Source organism: Bombus affinis, chromosome 14, assembly GCF_024516045.1.
Source record: "Bombus affinis isolate iyBomAffi1 chromosome 14, iyBomAffi1.2, whole genome shotgun sequence".
NCBI classification, from domain to species: Eukaryota; Metazoa; Arthropoda; class Insecta; order Hymenoptera; family Apidae; genus Bombus; species Bombus affinis.
In genome coordinates, this window is record NC_066357.1 from 10,916,535 (window position 1) to 10,937,759 (window position 21,225).

General features: G+C 41.6%; 1 protein-coding gene across 6 annotated transcripts in view; it reads right to left on the minus strand.

Moving 5' to 3' along the window:
* The window catches only part of LOC126924020 (CUGBP Elav-like family member 4), a 606,431-nt gene that overhangs the window by 499,738 nt on the left and 85,468 nt on the right, over positions 1-21,225 (minus strand). For all 6 annotated transcript variants that reach the window (XM_050738070.1, XM_050738063.1, XM_050738069.1 and 3 more), the window contains exon 2: positions 4,125-4,207. In XM_050738070.1, the coding sequence (XP_050594027.1) occupies positions 4,125-4,207 (83 nt within the window). The remainder of the gene's footprint in view (positions 1-4,124; positions 4,208-21,225) is intronic.

Below are 21,225 nucleotides of genomic sequence, written 5' to 3' on the forward strand. Positions count from 1 at the left end.
AGCATACCGCCGCCAATTTGTCAGTCGTTGGCAATCCGTCCTTCTGAATTTCTGATCGTACCTTAGTGCGTCGCTCTAACCTATATTCGCTATTTAATTCCGCTCCTAATTTCGGCGCGATAAAGAAGGGCTTCCGACCGCAAAAATATCGATGATTAGCGAATAGCCTGGAAACCGGATCGTAACTTTTCTACTTCTATTTCTCCGTTTTAATGTCTATTACGTACGACTTCCATACGATTCCCCGAATAAAAATAGAAAGATATTCCTTCTTATCACGCCCTATATCATACGTATCCCTGTTTATAAACTTTTATATAACTTTTTCGAAAAATCTAACAATAAGGATATTAATATAGTATCTAATTTCATTAGATATATATACCACTAAAACTTCTATGTAAAGCATTAAAACGTAAAAACTAGAAGCATCGTTCTCGTCCGTACGAGACTACTTGTTTCGATTCAACGATATTATTCCTCGACACTGTACTCGAAAAAATTAAATAAAGAACGTTATATTTCCAATCGAATTCACCACTGAGAATCTTTCTGTCGCCGGCAAGATACCACTGAACAGCGGTAACATCTGGCGATCTGTTAATGTAGAGGTCGACTAGACCAACACTGCAGCCGAGGCGGAGGCTGAGTTGACGAGCAAAGCAAATAAACAGGAATTAAATCTGGAAAGCTTTATCGTAGGAAAATGCTCCGAGATTTCTCGTGGAAAAAATATATATCGCCTATAATATAAAATATTATAATATGTAACGTAAAAAGTGAAATGGCGAGTCATCGTTGGCGATGAATTGTCAGACACGTGAAAAGCCCATCAAACCTTACGAAGAATCCATCGAAACAACGATGCGAGTGATTCGGAATAAAGATTAGCTTTAATAGTTTAATTACACGATTGTATATCTGAGAAGAATACTTCTAGACAAGGAACAAGGTACGACTACAGCTAATTCAGGACCGTTCAGGCTCGTTCACGAGAAGATAAATAAAGGTCATTGTAATTGAACTTTTTGAAATTGAAAAATTTATGTTACATCTACAGTGAAAAATGACTCGAATGATACAGATTTGGTGATTCATAGATTCAACGGAAAATATCATTCGTTATATTTATGACTAACAATAAGGATGGTAAACCAAGTACTTTTTATATACATAGATATGTCACCCAATGTAAAGAAAATCTATATTAGATTTAAGATCGTGTAGATGTAATACTATCTTAATTTGTCAAATATGTCGTTGTTTTTAGTAAGTCTATTTCACATACATACATATAAGATACAGTTCCACCGGCTATACGAAACACGCTGTCGAATGCCGCTACACGTACATCTTTTCTCTCATTTATAACGTAAATTAAAGCGGAAATTGCGCATAAAGAGCGAAACGCACAACATTGCCATTACATCGATAACGACGTGTGTCCTCGTTTTATATGCCCTGAGGTAGATCGATGTAATATGAAAATTGGGTGCAATCCGAATAATAAGCAATAATTTTCCATTTAGCAAATGAAAAGAACAATTTGAAGCGTGCCGCGTGGAAAATCAGCGCGTCTCTTATTCCAGCCAACATGGAATTTGGATCTAGAATTCTGTATTTTCATCTCTAATTTCCAGCAAAATTTAATCTGGTTCTGGCGACACACGACGGAAACTTTCGGAAAGATGAGCCCAGATTGTAAGTCATACACGAAGCAAGTTCGTGTAAAACAAACGCCGCCGTTAAGATTAAGTTTGCCGAGAAAAATGATTTTCGACGTAGTCAAATAGCTGGAACAATTCGTCAAATAAGTCTGCCGCTATAAGTCGTGCACGCTACAACAGAATCCGTGAGAAGTATCGCGATAACGGCCGGAAGTGGGATACCAAATACTTTCTTTCGGGGTTTCGTGTGAGCGTGAACAAGCGCGTGCGCACGTGCAACGATCGCTTCCGTAGTAAGCACAGGCTAAGTATAGCCGGTTAGCCACGGGCATTGTTATTGCTTGCACAGCGGGAGCGTTCGCTCGCGATCCCTGTTTATGAAGGGTCCGCGCTGCTTGCCCGAGTTATGGTCTCAGGTGCGTCCGAATATTACAACTTGGATCGGTCAATCAACAAATGACCAACATCCTAAATATAGGTCGGACGTTTATTCAAAACGCGTATACAGAATTGTAAGAAATTCCGGACTTGATTAATTCTTCCGTTTATAGGTACGAACGTTTAGGTCCATTAAGCAAAACATCCTCGTAAATAGGTAAACGTAAACAGGTATCATCGGCCATTGCTGTAAGAGTATCTAAAACAACTTATCATTACATCTTATTTATAACAACAAATATCGTTATACCTGTTAAAAAGCTAAAAGATTTAATCACCTTGCGTTAGATTTAATAAACGACGTTAGTCCCTTGTATTTTCGAACAGCTCGAGTTTCACGAATAAACTACATTGAAGTATCTTCCCCCGACAGAACAGCATAAAAATGTCAAAAATTTCGAAACGGTCCACGTCGATGGACACTCACCGGAACGCTCGAAGCAATTGAAGAGAATTTTTTTTCGTGTTTGGTCAGCCCTGTGAGCGTGTGCTCGAACGTATGCTCGTAGCGACGCAAAAATGCGTCCGTATATAGCCGTATATGCGTCTGCTGCCTCTTCATAAAGTCATAACTCAGCCAAGCCCCCGGCACATCTCTCGGCATAACATTTAAAACGATTTCCGCTGGCAGCAGTGCCAAGACCGGAGCTGCGTTGTTTCGGGGATAGATTAACGAAACATAACGCCAGTACTCGCTACGGACTTCCAAGGGGTAGCTTGGATAATGGGAAGGGGCGTGTTGGCACTGCTCTGGCAGTTAAGCAGTGTTCAGTGCCGGTGCTTGTACTCTTCAGCCCCTACGGTTACGATCGATGGAAATTTTTAAGAGAACTATAGTCTATTTGGTTCGAAAATAGGCAACAAGGTGGATGATTTCGTTCGAGGTTAGGTTTGTCAGTGAGATTTACCAGTGAGATTTGTCACGCGTAAACCGCCGAGTGATATCGATCAAAAGCCACATATGCCAATGAAATAAGACTTTAATTAACAGTTGCGAGGATTAAATGCTACGAAATTCATATAAAAATGGAATAAGAATCTGATGCTTGGTGACATTTGAATAAACCACAGAGACGATCGTTCCCCTCTTGTGGGTTATTTATACCGTTGATCGTTTTCAAGTTGTAGAAAGTTTCTTCATACCGAAAGAACGAGACAACAGATTGATTCGATAGAATTCTTGCGCGATTCTCTCGAATCACTGCTTGCGGGGGAGTCTCGACATTCAAAGTAACGCATACGTATGTATATACATGTTGGCACATAATATCGTTATACGCAGCATCAAACGCAGACGCGACTAGTTACACGTTTCCTGGGACTAACCGTGAAAAGAGGAATATTACTCGGGGATACGAACGCGTATAGCCAGCCCTGGCATTTGTAGAAGGCGCACGGAAAGTCTGATGATACATCGTGGACTCTGCGAGTTGCGCCCTCTGGTCCCCCGCTCTCCTTTCGACTCTTACCATCGGCCCTCCATTCCCTTCCTAACTACCCTTTCGGCGTTAAGAGATTAACTTGTCACGCCGGGCCATTTTAATATTCCGGATCGCGGGGTGAATCGCCGGAATTTGCCTGGAAAACGGCATACGGCTCCGCCAGCGATAAGTATCTGTTAACGTCACTGCAGCTTTGCCCGCTCCGTTTTTTTTTTCTGCGTGAAACTGTACCGAATAAAAATTACGGCAGTTCATTCTCGTGCCCGTTCGATGGCTATTCGACGAAGCGTCATAAGAAACCGAGACAGACAATTTTTTATTTTCCAAGTTCACCGTTGATCCGAACGGTCAAAACGGCTTTCAGTTTACAAACGAATTTCACGACCAATTTTTACCAAGCAACTTCTATACATAAGTTCGCGAGTATGCGAGTATTTCGAGAAATGCGGACACTTGTAAGGAAATACTTAGATAAGGCGATCGCGGATTGACGTAACCCACGTACAGTAAGTCGGTTCACCGGTATACGAGAAAACCGAAAGGAGGTAAATTGTGTTCTAAATGTGTAAATACTTACCCCTGGTAAAGTCCGCTTCTCATGCAGAGCGTTCTGGGCACTGATTGCGCTGTCACGACTATAGTAGGTGAGAAATGCACAGCCTGAAACAGAGTAGAAAACAGCAACAGTTAATCAAAACTGGGACAAGATTTTACCAGATTGCTGGGAAATAAATGGTCGATAATTATTCGCATTTTTAAATCGTCGTAATTCGTATACACTTTATTTCTCATTACTTTTTAAATTAAAAGCATCGACCGCAATTTATCCAATCATCGACGCACCAATCATTTATCGATCATATCTTTCCCACTTTACCGTTCTTAGTAATTTTCGTTCAATTCGTTAATTTCTCTTCCAAAGGCCTAGAATCGAAAGAAAAAGTAAGCGTGCACGGGAAACATTCGTGTGAATTCCAGTAAGAAACGCAGATGGAAAAATATCGTAACGTTAATCGCAATCGCGGCGAACAAGAATTACGTATTAACAAGTTCTGTGGAAAATGAAATCTATATGGCAGGTTTATCTGGAAGGTGATAAAGTGCACCCTTGGCGTCAACCTTTCGCATGCGTTCACCATCTGCCCAACATTTACGTGACGCGAGTCAATGCGTCACAGTAATTAGATATAAGCGATCGAAACTTTTCGCTGCATAATTACTGGCGCGGCCACATTAAGAAAACTTCTGCGTTATAATTTTTTCAACGCGTTGTAGGCAACGTGCGACAAGCAAAGGGGTGGCAGGGCGTCACAGAAACGTTCGCCGGAAATGTCCGTACATCACGCAGTTGCGGAGTCGACTGAATTCTTCGAACTTTTTGGTTCGTCGTACAGGAATGAACGTGACGTTTCCATGGGGAAACTCGTTGGATAGCCCTCCCGAAGATCGTTTCCTGCTAAATTCGCGAACAACGTTTCACACACGACGGTTATCGAATCTTGACGATTCATCAAGAATCAAAACGCATTATCGATCGATAATCGCGATATTATATTAGTTGGGTCGACTGTTATATTATCGCTCATCTGTCTTTTCGTTATACTATCAACATTGTTACGTAAGAATCCCCGTGCAGTAACATGGTCCTCTACACTCTACCCATCCTCTACGCTCGCGCAAATTTTTCGCTACCGAGAACAAGCTGTTATCTCACAATCGATATAAATAATAGCATTATAAAGACATGATAGGTAACTTTAAGATATATATGATATATGTTAATCGCACTTCATTGTTTTATTAGTTAATTATGCCTCCCATTTTCTCCAATTTTTTTCGTTATCTGTTGCAAGTTTCGTTAACTTTTGGACAACAATGTTGATATGTAAAATGTATATGTTTCTACATATGGAACAAAGTATGAGCACTTAGATGTACCATCGGGCGGATGTGATCGCTACCACGATTCGCTTACAATATATAATATATATGTTTTTTTATGAGAAACCATTCTCCTTCTGGCTGTAGCACAGTCGCAGAGACGTCATATATAACGGAATTTTCCGATCGGATGAGATTAACGAATCGATTAGAAAAAAATTCGAATTCGTCGAAAAGGACAACGCGTTTTAATCGAATCGTTTATTCGCCCACCGTCTTGGAAATGTCCCGGAGGAGCGGAAGTATCGGCATTCTCAGCGTCGTAAAATTAATTTTCCAAAACGACTCGAACCGGTTTAAGAACCGACGCCAGTATAGCGGGTTAAAACGATGGTAATTAACCCTAGAATTGGACGGTGGCTGAACCAGACCATTATCGGCTATCGCACTGTCGAGCAAACCTCCTAGAACCGCCTTCCTATCGGTCTGAGGATTTATTCAAAGGGCCTGTTCGTCCTATCTGATCGCCATTTGACTATCTCAACACACCGAGATGGATGTAAGCAAGCACGCGCGCTGCAAGACTCGTGGACAGAACTCGGTCTAAGATCACTTACTATTTACGACACGACATTATCGCGACTGCCCGATAGCCTTGATCTGTCTATAATCACGACTGCCACGGATACGGAATCCATTAACTATTAATTTTACAGATAATCAAGATAGCTTCGCATACATAGGAACATGCATCTGTTCGTCGTTGGATTCCGACTGAATTTCTCCGAAACTTCTCCACCGTTCTTTTCATTTTACGCTCTCACGAACTTTGTGATTAATTTTGTGAAAGGAAAAATAAATCAATTCTGGAACATATCGTTGAAGTAGACATAGTTTAGTAGAGGACGAATAGAATTTGTATGATAAAATTATATCTATATACTGCTCGGCCGATCAGTTTATGATTTGCCGCTATCTCGAGCCTCTCGCTCATTTTCGCGTGTCCTTTCTTGTCTTATTCGGGAACCAAGTCAGGCCAAATATGTCTCGTAACAAGCAATTTGATGATCCTGAACGTATTACTTATTTCCAAGCAAAACTGCACATATGTGAAAATTTCATGCATCGCGTGTAAACGATCTTACGTGTCATAAACACGAAGATTCGCACAAACCAAGAGCTATATAGGCAAAACATGAAAACTGCTAAAAAATAACGTGCACTCATGAATAGCAACATCTGTAGATTTTACAACTTTATTGTGACGCTCTTGTTTCCTAACAATCAAAATTTCACACTTTTGGACAAGAACTAATAGCGATATCATTCGCACCCATGTCACAAAAAACAATAAAACGTAATAGAGAAATTAATTATTCCTTCGTCCCTGGTCTATTCTTTAAATGAAATATTGAATATCGAATAAAAAAAGATGGCAATGAAATATATAAAAATCTACCCGCAGCACCGATTTCCATGATTTTTGAATATGTTGCGAAACTCAACATTTTGAACAACTTTTTCCTATACATGTAGCTCCTATATATACTATAGCTTCCAAGATATCTGCAAAAGAACTGTTCGGAGTGTCGGTAATTTTTATAGGTTTGAGTTAGACGTTGTCATTTTGTTCTCGTGGGGCGGTCAACAACCAACCAACACTAACGCATACGTCGTCGCGGATGCACAATTATAGGCAGAATTCGCTACTGTGATACCGGACACGTGCATTGGACAGTCGCAGCGAACGTATAACTGCGACGGAAACTAAGGCCGTCCGACAGTTATGTGCAAAAAAAGTTCGAAAAATAGTTCGAGATAAACTTCTAAATAATTATCTAAAAAGATCATGCAAGATTATATTTCGAAAGAGTAAATATCAAATTTATATCGATATGTGAATGTTTCAACGATTTAGCTGTACTAATAGCGTTATAATAACTCAAGGTAAACTATAGCTATTCAGATATTAAATTAAACTACCGTGACTCTATTTCACGTTCGCTCAAGTAACATTCTCCGCAGATCGGTATTGCAAGTTATGCTTTCAACGACATACCTTCGTGTCATAAAATCTCCTCTACCGACAGATTTATCAGCGTTGTTTCGTAACAAACAAACAAGCCTGCTGGCAGTTTGTGCACGATTGCTCGTCACATCGTTCGAGCATGCAAAATTCAAATCGGTCGCCGGTGTTGTCGTTTCACCGAGCCGTGCCGCGAAGCTCGAGACGTTTTAATCTCACGGAGACTCGGAGGATGCAATTTCGTCGCGATAGCAGGTGGAGTCGCTGCGGCAACAGTTTCTTAGCGGGGAATTACGTCGTCGCGTCGCGTCGCTTTGGAAACGAGAGTAACGGAGAGAGGCGTACACAGAGCGGGAAAGAGAAGCCGGGAAATACCGTGGAAGTAAGGAAAAATGACGCAATAAGAAAGACGAAGGTGTATAGTTGCCACGGTGCTGTAATTTTTCATGTAACGCGACGCGTTGTACGCGCATCGAGATCCCTCTTAGTTATCTGAAGGTGTTGCGAAACGGTGGTATTCGCGCGTAGGGCGTCTAACCTAGCCCGCATAAAAGCTCTGGCGAAGGGTGGAACGGAAAAGGGGAAACGCGTTAAAGAAGAACGAAACTGGTCGTCGTGTTGGCGATGAATCCGAAAGTTTGCAAGGGGTCGTCGCCGGCGGTGGTCACGCCAAGTATTCGCTGTCAGATATACGCTGGCCCGACTTCACCATCCCTTACCCCTCCTGCCCCATATCGTCCTGGCAAATGGGAATAGACCGAAATATTTATAAACATCGCCGGTGCTTATCTTAATTGCATTGGGACAGGTTGCATGACACTCTTATTCTCCGCGGCTAATATCCACCGGGAATAGAAAAGTTCGTGAGCCATACGCCCTGCGGGGCTTCAAGGCGAATTAGCTTCCGTGGCGTATCAAGAACAAGGGCGACCTTTCTTCCTAGCTGCCGCGCGCTCTTTCCTGAGCTTCCGCCCCGTCTTCCGTCCGAATTAAATCTATAGATAACGCCTAGAGCCATACACGAATTGCCAGACTGCGAGACAGAAGATAAATCTACTTTTCCGAAATTTGCATTTACTGGATATTTGTTTCCTCTCGCGAGGTACATCATTTCGCGGCCAGTTTCATCCAAATGGTAATTAGATTCGATGCCGATGTTCGCCAGCTAATTTCCAATTTCCAAATCCGTGACAACAAAGAGAAAAAAATCGGCCCCGTTTCGATGACACACTTTATATTCGCTTAATTTTCATATCGCAGTGTATTCGTCTATTTGGCACTACTTTTTTGGCTTCCTTCGAATACATTTGGATTCGAAAGCCCGGTATGCAAGTGCCAACTTCCATCCTTGCCAACGTTGTTCCTACGAGCATACCGAAGAATCAGGTTGAAACGCAAACCGTATTGCTTAGTTCTTCCAAGTTCCGTTACGAATACATCGGATCGTTGTAAAAACAATGGAGAATACACACTCGTTGTTCGAAACGACCATTAAATAGGCATTAAATAGGCGTCGATATCTTTCTTTCATTAAGGTTTAAACAATTCGTTGAATTAGATTTAAACAAGCGATTCGTTTCCTCTCGACAGACATATAGATTCAGAGATACGTTTTTATTTTTGCGCTCGATTCTATTTTATTTATATTCGTGAGTGGAGAAACGAAGCGTAGAACGTTGCGTGCTGCTTGAATTTCGTGTACGGTTCTTTCTTTTATTCGCGCACGTTCAAACGTCCCCAAGAAATTCATCGAAGAAATTACTCGGTTGGTTCGGAGCGCAATTGCCTTCCGAATTTCAAGCCTCTGGGCAATGCTTATCGCTGAAAAAAATCGTCCTATCGATCACAATGATCCCCAGTTTCGATATTTCACGATGAAAAAAAAAAAAAAAAAAAAAAACGGGAAATCGTCGTGCTAATATCAGTTCATTTAGTCTCCGTTCTTCTTATCTCGTCGCGCTATTATTTCGAAAATTTATAATATTCTCCTCGAATTATTTAAGCGCCAGACAGGAAGAAGAATGCTAGGTATAGCACAACGAGACGTTTAAACGAAGAGAATAAGACAAGAGAAAACGAGAACTAGAACGAGAATATGAAAGGCACGTGTTATCTTCCAAGATGTCACAAAAGTCAGGTATTCTGCAACGCACGGGCAAGATATATTCGTTAAAGGCTATTCAAGAATAATGTCGCGTTTTTATCGTCTCTGCTCCGTGGGCCGAGAGTGAAATTATCGCAAGAATACACGATATATGAGCATCGACGAAACAATTGCGATCACCCTCCAACCACTCCATTTTCTTCTCGCTCTTAAAAAGAAACGCTCTCGAAGAAAGAAATTAAGGGTATCGCGCTAGCACGCGTTTGCAATTACGATAAGGTTTACGATTAGTTTGACGATAACGCAGTTTCAACGTTTGAAGATCGAATGAAAACAAGAAACAACGTCACGAGACGGCTTTATCGAGAAAATGAAGTTCTAACACTTTAGTCAATTAGAACGAAAATGATCAACGAATTTTCAAAAATATTCGAATTAATTGATATCCTAATTAAATTCGAGATATTATTGAAAAAAAACAGCATCTATTATCATCACATCCATTTACACTGTAATTACCCACCATTAACTAATCGTAAGAATTGAATAATTTAACGCGTCCGACTGATGAATCGTTATCGAAAATACAGACACTACCTACGTTGTAACATTGTAAATTCAGTGGTTCAATTATTCCGTTGATTCTCTGTATAGCATGACAGGTTATTGCGTGCTAGTGGCAAAAAGCAATGTCCTATATTACGCAGCCGGTATACCTCGACTATCCCCGATGGTACTTAATTTTCGCTATGCGAATCTAATTAATTCAATTGGGATTAATTATCCTCTACTACGAACGGACTCGCACCGATGTTCCTGGGTCTCAACGTGGGAGACCAATTTGTAGAACGGCTGCCTGACGGTCGCCAGGTACGTATTTCGCTGGTATTACGCTGATTCGCAATCGTTCACGGACGAGTCGATTAAAACGACGCGGAACATGCCTGTGCAAAACGAGTTATTGTTGTTCCGGTCGCGCCGGTGTCATGGAGATCAGTCCAGATATCATATGTTAACACACCTATATGCATACGCGATTCGTTCGCATAGGTGAACGATTTGACGCGAACATTAAACTCGGAACGACCGATCGTTCGCGTCTAGACACCTCTAACGCTATTAAATATTTAATCGTAAAACTGTCGTAAAGCTGGTGTGAATTAGCGACGCCAGGTCGTCTCCGTGCCAATCGAATAAAGAATCGACTCTCAACTTCGGCCCCAAGTAAATTCATCTTTGCGATAATTGGAGCTTGTATCGGTACTCGGGAAACAGCGAAACAAAGTAAACATAATCGAGCGCGTGTTTCGCGTAACGCGAATGCTCTCGAGACAGAGTTAGCGAGCTGAAAGCTACGAGACCATGACGATCATCCAGCTACGGAGCTTTTGCCTATAAACTTACCGATGTGTATCGAGCACGAACGAAAGACTAAACAGGCACATACGATACGGATGGACAAATAGACAAAAAGAGGAACGATAGGAAGAGACGCGTGGAATATGGACGAAAGTTGATGGCGTCTGACGACCGTCCGACGTCGACAAGGGTGAGGCGAGGTGGTTAAAGGGGATTCAAGAGTAGAAGAGCGTTTTATTTGCGAGGCAATGCGACGGCTAATACACCAGTCACTGGACAGCGTCCAAGTCATAAAATGGATTTTATGACGCCGATCGATACAACGAGATCTCTCTTTCCCTCTCTTCGACGTCGTTGTCCTATCTCCGTTCCTCTCTCCCTTTCAATGGACAACTGCCGACGCCTATGTCTGCCGCCTATACCCCTCGAGAGACCACCACTCCTCCGGTCTACTTCGTTCCGGCAAACTCAGGCTAAACCGAAGACGGAATATAATTCGTTTGTGTGTCGCATGTATTCATTAATGAAAAAGTTTTCGATTCCTTTCTTAGCGCCTTTTCCCTTTCGCTCCTTTATCCGTCTCCTACAAACTACTCGTATTTCTGGCATTCTCAGACGTTTACACGTCTCTGTCTACATAGATGTTGGTCTAACTCGTAAAGTTGAAAGACACTCGTTACGATATACCGTTATAAAGGATACCTCTGACGTATCGGCAACCCACGAGTCGTACTTGCAAGTTTCGTACCAGCGATACTACGTTTAGCACTTAATACACGTATTAACGTATATTTGGACTTTGATGCTAGACTACTTACGCGTATTTGTACGAATATTATATATTATACATATATTAACGACAATCGCGTGTTAAAGGCCGTCGCGTTAGCATCAGTTAACTTGGCGCTACCAAGACTATTATACTATATTAATTATTATTAATTTTACTAATTAATTACTATTATTATTAATTATTTCTATAGTTATTACGACGATATTTTAAGACAATTTATGGCAGGCACTTAGATCGCGTGTGGCCAGTGAAATCAAGCGATGCAGCGTCACTTTCAAAAATAGGAATACCGCTTGTAGAAGAGGTGAACGAGAAGACAGGGTTACCTTCGGGAATAGCATGGTACGGACCCAGAACTTTGAAAATAAATGCATGCCCGAATGAAATTCGACCGTGCAGTGCTTTGCACTCTGAGATAAAAATTTCTAAGACGCACTTCCCATCCTTGGAAACAATCAATTTTCCGAGAACGCTTTTTCCATTAACTCCATTTAACAAATGAAATTTCCGAATTGAGGAAACAATTGTAACGCCCAGATACGATATTGTTTATTTAACTCGTTTATTTAACTCTCCCAATTATCTTAACAAGATTCGAACGGGTTGCTGGCAAAGGCGAATATCGCAAAGAGGAAGAAGAAGAGAAAGTCTCTGAGCCAACGACTAAAGGAGGGGCGATTCCCGCGAACCAAAACGGTGTTGAGCGAGCGGTAGGCAGCCAGGGAATTAGAATTTTACGGTTTCCCTAATGAATTGAAACGAAATGAGGCTACGATAGACCTATTCGCCGCACCTACACATTAGACCCTCCAGCGTCTTAGCACTGCCACGCTGCTGCGTCGTGCGCCGCCACGGCGTCTCGACGGCTCGTTTCGCGGGATTCGCGCAGGCAAGGAATTTGCATCTCGGCTGAAAATTGAAATGCCTCGCTACAGTGGACAGGGAAGAGTGTCCTGCGGAATGACCTTTATAATAGAACGCAGGTAATATAGCCGAGTCGGAACGAGAAACGTTCTCAGGCGATAGCGTCCGGCATACGTATATATATATATATATATATATATCTATATATACACATGCAAACTCACTAACATGCCGCACAAACTCGCATCGCTATCTGGGAAAAAACGCTGGGATGCGGATATACAGGTTGAAGCGACAATTATTTCTATAAAAGGAATTGTATACCGTTTTGTTAGGTAACAATGAAAGGTAGATTCTGTTGGATAACTTTTTCTCCTACGCTTCTTTGATCACCGGTAATAATTTTTAAACTTGGGAAATTCTCGCTACCATCGTAACGGCTGAACGTGGAAATTACTGGAAATGCTCGATGATGACAGAAACGATGTAACCTCGCTATTCTAGAAAATTGCGATGGTACAATGTAGAATTCAACGTTTGTGATAAAAATAACGCGTTTTCCGGACGTAACGTATGCCCATATTTCCGTCTGGCATTTTCCAAGCATCCTATATAATGCGAATAAACGCGACAGTCGATTATTTAGAACTTTATAATCCTTGGATCTCATACGAGTACGTTACGAAAAAGTTGGAACGTTAGATCAGCTCCTTATACCATTAACTCGTTATACCATTCGACCGGTCAATATCAATGCCTCTTGCTTGGATAATTACCGTACCACCCTGTATAACTATAAACCAACGTAGCAGCATCCAACGAGCAATGTTTACCCTCGACATTGACATCTTCTCCGCGTAGACTTGCCCGATCTTTCGTTCACATAGATGCATCCAGCATAGGTACGTTTACGAAAAGAGGCGCGATGTACTTGCAAAACGCGCAAGCGAGAAACTACGTGTTAGCGTGGACGCGTTCGTGAACGTGTTTCAGCTGCGCATCGACAGTACCCTCGTTGTTGCGCAGAGGAAATTGAAATATGCAAATAACCGCAAGCCCGACGCCACCTAGCTAGCAGCTCCGCAAAAGGTTGATGTTTCATCCTCAGAGTATCGGCATTTATCGTCGATGTTGAATATCGCGCGCCTTGTTTCAGTGAGATTCCTGCTTTTTGAATATCGATGTCTACGAGATTCTGCGTACGTATCACGTATTCGCCCGTGTATCACGAGTAAATCGACCGTTTATCGGTAACGGGATTTTTAGAGGAGAATTTATACAAGAGTAGTATCGTAGATGAAATAGTACGGCTTTTCGTAATACAATTAATGGATAATATAGTATATTATACAAGATATATACAAGATATTACAAGATTTCATATATTGTCCTATCCTATTTTTCCCATCGAAATCGTCATTTGTTCGCCGCGTGATATAAAACGTCACTGCCTTACATACGCTTTGAATGTTACCTTGAATAATGCCACCGCGAGAGACAGTCAATGCAATCTTTTTCTCGAATGGTGTCAAAAAGGATTAAGGTTCTCGCGGGCAAGAAGAAAAAGAAGAAGAAGAAGAGGAAGAAGCTTCGTGTCTCTTCCGCGGTCACGAAATCCCGGTCCATAAGGCCGTCGAGAGCGCATAAGTAAAGTGGTCGCATGGTACGGAACGATGAACCCACTTCGTGGTATTCTGCCCCATCGACCTTTGCAACGCGGCCAACTGCTCGGGAAGCTAGAAGCGAAACGTAAGGCAGTAGCTAAGAGTTTAAAGACGGCCAATGACGCACACTGTACTATGAAACTGGCTGTAGCGTCTAAAGTTATTCGTGCATATCGATGAAGCTTTCCTCTAAGAAAGAAAAAGTGAAATCGATTCGATAAGAATAAAGAAGGCGAGGGTAAAGAACATGTATCTCAAATATCGAGAGAAGAAACATAGAGAAAGTTGGTTCTTCTATTAATGAAAATGCCACTAGACGTTTTATTAGCTTATATAAAATAAAAAAAACATTTTTATAAAAGAATCAAATTGTTCTCTCGCTGCTGATATGGAACGAAATAAATTTAAGCGCCTATTCGCGATATCAGGTAATCTATAATTAATATAAAGCTAAGAAAGAAGATAATACGGAATTGCTCCCTACAAAGTTTCTCGATTAATTCGACGCACGTTGAATGCCGTTCCTCTTGATAAATCAAGACCAAGAGAATAATTGGAACATCCAGCATATGTAATAAACGTTATTTGTAATATCCGACTAGCGAATAAAAGAGCGATAAAAGTTACTAAAATTGTAGCGTTAACAGGCAAACCTACATTCTTTCTCGTTAATTGTAATTGTTACAGCGCTTAATACAATAACAAATCCATTTTCATAAATAATTAGACAAGATTTTGTTCGTTTCTTTTCTTCTTATCACGCCCGTTCCGTTCTCTTCCATGCGGTTACTCTTCGAAAAGCATCGTGCGTTTTGCACATCCTTTTCCTCTTTCTCATTTTCCCACTCTCTTTTTTTCTCCGCCATCCTCTATTCTTTTTCCTTATGCAGATCCTTTCAACTTTTGCTTGTTCCCTTTCTCTCTCTCTCTCTCTCTCTCTCTCTCTCTCTCTCTCTTGCTGTCCCTTTTTTTGGCTGTTTTTCATCGCCTTTTCTTACGTCGACCAAATTAAATATCGTGCCTGGGAAATCCTGAAGGAGGCTTCCTCGGATATTCAGAAGCATCTTGGACGCATGGTCGCGTTCAATTTCAGTGGTAGCCGTACCGAGGCATGGGAAGAGAGAAGGAAGGATAGAGAAAACAAGATCGACCAACGGAAGCGTTAAGCAAGAAGGAAGTTCGATCGGACGGTACGGATTCAAGCGTAACATCGACCGAAGGATAAAGCGTCGAACAGGTGCCGCGCATCTTTTTCGAGCGGTACGCGAGAGATGTCGTTTTCTTTTCGCGGTTCCGAAACTTTTCGATCCAGGTTTCAAATTGCATTTATTAATTTTAATAGCCCTACCGATGCACAGCCTCCCGTTATATAATATTACGCAAGAAGGCATGTATCCTTAAAGCTAGATACCTGGCTTATATAATATATTCAACCCTTCCGTACATACGAGCTCTGCCTATGTACAGACATAAATATGTATTTAGCCTGGATTAAATTATTTGCAGGAAGATGAAACGGGTCCGACCCGCATAGCTTCATTTCCCCAGACATCTTGGTTGCGCCTACCGCGTGTCGATGGAAATGCGCCTTACAGGCAACTGCAACCCATTCGTTTCCACCGGTAGAGTTTAGATCGGCTGCCAAGTTAATTCTCTCACGGGGTACCTACTTAATTTATCTAAATTGCCATGTCAATCAATTCTAACTGAATAACACGCGAGATTTTGCGAGGCATTTAACGCAAGAAAATTAACGTCAACTGGCATATTCAAGAAACGTAGGTATTATCAAACTGTCTTCGACTGTTTTCCGCAGTCGATCGAAATTAGATGCGAGAGTTATTTTGTATCGAATGATAGAGTCGTACTAAAAAGTAAGAAATAAAATTCCTTGCAAATATTACTAAATCCGCGCTCGGCTTCTAGATAAGGTTATTATCGTAACTTTCCAAAATGTATCGTTACGTGCGTTACAAGCAAAGAATTCTCTGCTTCCAATTTGTCTTCTGTCTCGTTATTTGCAAAATGTAAATGTTATTAATGACGCGTGGACTGTGGATTGCAGCTTAACGATCGTCTTGTGGAGTGAATTTTTGTATAACGAGGGGTCAAGGATTGCGTTGCAATAATGGTGAACGCGAAACAAACGGTCGAAAGCGCAATAAGGTCTGATGTCGTTTATTCGTTGTTATACCGAACCGGTTGATGGCTTAATATTTCACGGTGGCAAACTGTGGTACCAGCGTGAATTCTGCCGCTTTAATGACTACCGCAGCATTTAATTGTGACATTTAATAATTCACGATGGTCAGAACTAGCGTGCACTGTGTGTATCGTGACGCTCTGCTGTAGGTTCGAAAGCCCAAAGGTTTGCTTCCAAAGGGACCGTTACAATGCTTCATACTACAGTGACCATCCTTGTTCATTTCCATCCTTTGTCCTGCCATCTCTTCGTCTCCCTTCCGCCGCTCGATTTCTCCTTGTTCCACGTAACCCCTGGTCTTTCTCTTCTTAACTAGGGTCACGTTAATTCATTCTCAACATAACCCGCACAGACTACCGTGTAGCCTATCCTTCTTCGGCCATGAGGTATCTCGTTTCCAGAAGGATGCGTACGAATTTGGCACACGTTTCTCCGATTTGCATCTGTATGAATAGGCGCGGATTACGGGATTGGAATAAATTTGGCCGGCTAAGTGAGCTCTGCAATTTATACCGGCTCACGAACGACGGTCGCGTACATAGTATACTCGGGCTCCGCTACGTTCGCAAAATCGCCACTTTCGCTTTATTTTCGATAATCCAAGTTCTCAAAAAGGTAAAAACTATTATAGATCTACGATCTATCTTTAATTATATCCTCTAAGCATGGATCGAAACAACAAGGATCAAACTTTCGAACGATCGTATCGAATAAAAATTGTTGTTGAAAAATCGAAAAAATAAGTGGACCGACCATCTCGAGACGATTTCCGTTCGGCCTATCACACACGCTGTCCCCCTATAGGGTTCAACGTGAATTGCTTATGAGAGGACATCGTTTCGGGTTTTGGATACGTCCCGGCGCAACTACAATCCACCGTGGCTGAACGAGAACTTATTACGATCTGTCATTTTGTGCCTTCGCCCGCTCGTAACAAGCATCTTTTACGACATCGCGTAAAAGGAGAAGAACGATGGCGCGGCGCCATAGACGTTGATTGTCGTGGGACGCGTTCTTTCCACTTTCCACTTTCCACTTTCCACTTTCCACTTTCCACTTTCCACTTTCTCTTTCCTTTTCTCTCTCGTTTTCCAGTCGGTCTACCTGTCCACGTCGTATTTTCCTTCCACGTCGCTTCTTTTACCACGCGTTCCATGATCTCACTTTCCGCAGACTGGTAGTATCTGGAGAAAGGAATGGCGGTGTACTCCCCAGACGAAGGGAAACTGTCGTCGTGAAACGGCCTTGCGCCATGCTACAGCGGCAGAAAGACGTTGTTAGGGCTATTGCTCTCTGTCCGAATGAAGAACCGCTCATATTTACAAGCGACGCCGGCAAATGGTCGGTGAGAAAGCGAACAAGAAGGGAAAAAAGAAAGCAGGGATGGAAGGAACAGACCCGTCAAATCGCCCCGCGGGACGAGCCAACGATTCGCTTCTCTCTATCCGTTCCTTGATCTAAGCCATTTTTATTCTCACCCTCACCGGTCGAGAGACTGTGTGCCTTTCCCTTGCAATTCACTCGCGTCTTCTCGTCGATCGTTTCTCGTTCGTCATACCATTTGCAGCTGTGAAGAAAACGTTTCGACGAAATGGAAACGGGGATCGCCGATACAATGCCGCGCATGTAGACAACGAGATCAGCTTGGCAAATTGTTTGTGTTTCGTGAGATGTTGTAGAAGCGATATTTTACGTTATCGTTCGATTCTGTGTTTTCTTTCGTCATTCTTCCACGTGATAATGTGAAAGACGCGTTCGATATTTTACCATTTTGCATGGAAACGCGCAATCGACGTTGTATATTATATGTATATATAAACAAACATACAGACGTTTATATCGATTTAATTTATCGGTATATCTGGCGCTTTTATAAATTCCTTTTTCTAGAAATCTTATATGAGCGGCACACATTTCGCGAGCAACGATAAAGCGCCGGTTCGTCAATACAAGCCATTCAGGATAGAGGAAATTTCATACTTTTTCAATCGAATTCCATAATACCAACATCTCGATGATTCAAACTCGTCTTGTATGTACGTTATACATTATATATAGGCGAGTATTTTGCTCGTGCGTGGTCTATTCGAGAACTACAGAGCGAATTCGTTGAAAGAAAAGTTTGGCGAACAGTGGTCCGACAGAACTCGCGTCGAGGTGCAAGTAGTTAGAAAGTGTTAGGAGCAGAGTGTGAAAACTGGAGAAACCGTGCTCTGAGCAAACACTTTCGAAAAGCCAGTGCAAACGGAACACCACGAACCATTGAAAAACAGTGTTCACAAAATTGGAATGTAACTGCCTTACGAGTTGTCGAGCAATGTACGTTCGGTACATCTTAATACGAACAGGAGGAAGGTAATTACCAAAGAATAAGTATAAAAAGTATAAACTATCTATGTATTTACTACTGGTTGGATGTGCTGATATTCGAAGAAAGGTCAATATAATTATTAGAATTATACTTATTGCTCAACTAGTCGAACGTAAATGCAATTTAAGATAATACCTCTTGATCTGTTTATCGACAAGGGAAAGAATAAATAAAGAAGAACGTAGTAGCCGCACCGTAAGCAAACGGTGAACAATTATGCCGACTCTCGCATTTACTCTCTTTATATCCACCTTAAGATGGAATTGTACTATAATATCGTTTTCCATTATTGGGATCTCTTATTTGATTCATTGAATGCGATCTGCACTTTGGCCGAGTTGAATGCTGAGAGAGAGAGAGAGAGAGAGAGAATACTTTCCTATTTCTTGGCAATTCGAACGAATAACTTTTCTTTGATCTTAAATACATTTCAAACTTACCCAATTTATTAGAGATTAGAAACGCGTGCTTTAACTAGATATCGACAACGAACACGATCGTTTCAATTTCGACCTGTAAAAATGACAATTTTATATCGCACAACTTAATATTAACTTAATCACTCGGACAGTAAGAAATATTTCTGAATATTATTAAGAAAATGACTACGACCCATCGTAAATTTTCTGGCAATGAATCCGTGTAAAATGCAACGGATGGACAGTGTGATCGTTGCGAAATAATGGGCTACTCACACCATGTGGCATTTTGTCCTTTCTCTTCGCTTCTCGCCAAACTCACTGTTCCACCAGACTCGAAGCGTGTTCACGCGGATATTTTTATGGATCCATCGATGTATGAACACATGCAATCGCTCGCGTTTATTGTTTTTGTCGGCCCGTTCCCGACGTCCGTCGAATTTGCATATTTTGTACCGTGCCGACTGTCCGATCTATTGTGTCCAACCGACTGCCGAATTGCTTCACATCGAGCATAAGCTCGCACTTTTGCATGACAATGAAAACACCATCGATGTCGAGCATGTTCGACTCGTAACGCGGTTAAAAGTTTGCAGACAGATTACAAGAAGTGCATTTTGTTAACCTATTATACTTTACATAACGAAGCGTAACCTATCGTAATAATTACAATTCATAACACGAGTTACATCGTCCGTGGAAACAAAAACTCGAACGAAAATTAATTTTAGCGATTAATTTTATAACGCGGTCGATCAAAGCTAGAATATATTTAATAGCGGAGATTCAAAGCAAACTGAGTTTACAATTTTGTCAGCCCTCGCGCTTGCCCGAAATAGCGAAGAATCGTAAAATTTATGAACGAGACACGCGCAAATGTTTTCGATTAAAATAAGACTATGATTTTTATTAACGCCGCTGCAGGCAGGTCAAAAGCGCGTGAATTATCCGTCGCGCTTCGCTTTCGCCATTACGATGATGCATAGTTAGACGCATAAAAAATGTGAGCGAGAGCCATGTCGGGGAGGCGATATCGTGAAAAATGAGACTTTCGGGATTGCAACATGTACGAACGAACAAATAGTTCGATGGATCAAGTTTTAATGACCGGAACAACCAAGCGGCGACGCCGCTATCGAGCCATTGACAAACCACTGCGGGCTTCTACTGCTAAAATGAATCACGCTGTTATTTGCGAACGCATAACATTAAACCGCCAATATACGTGCTTGCAATATTGTTACCATGATAACAATAAGTTTAGCAGCAGAAAATACGACCGACGTCTCCCCGATCTACGTTCAAATGTAAAAGTACATTTTGGAAAAGCATCCCTGCGGACTGTCACGTCCTCGAAAATCTACGCTCCGCCTGCCTTTGAAATATTATCCCAAATGATGGTACGTTTGCAATGATTTAAATCGATTTCGCGATAAAATATCAAATGTTTTGTAGCGATGAAACACGAGCCGTACAATTTAAAACCAGTCGCTAGGAGACGGTTTATTCGTTTTCCGTTATTTATATGCTACAACTGGAAACATCATGAATAAAAATCGAAGACATTGATCGTTCTATTATTTTTATTGTAAATTCTCGATACGGGATCTGAGAAATCGACTCGACTAGTAAGTTCCACTTTCAGTATAACCATATCCAGTGGTACGAGTCAAGGAATACGATTGCTCGCGCACTTTTATAACGTGGCCCTTTGTTTCTAACCCCCCCCCCACCCCTCCCTGTGTAAGAAATAATCTTTGCTTTACACCCTTGTGAAACTCGTTGTTTGAATCGAACAGCAACAAACGCAACTTTTATCCAAAAGTAATAAATCTCGATTATCCATGAAACATTCACGAAGCTTTCGCTTTACCTACGTATTATGCGATACTAGTTATTGCGTAACTTATTGTCACGAATGTTATTATCCCACCATGTCAGTGTATAGCGTATATACAGAATTGTGTAGACGTAGGAAGAAATAAGAAAGAAGG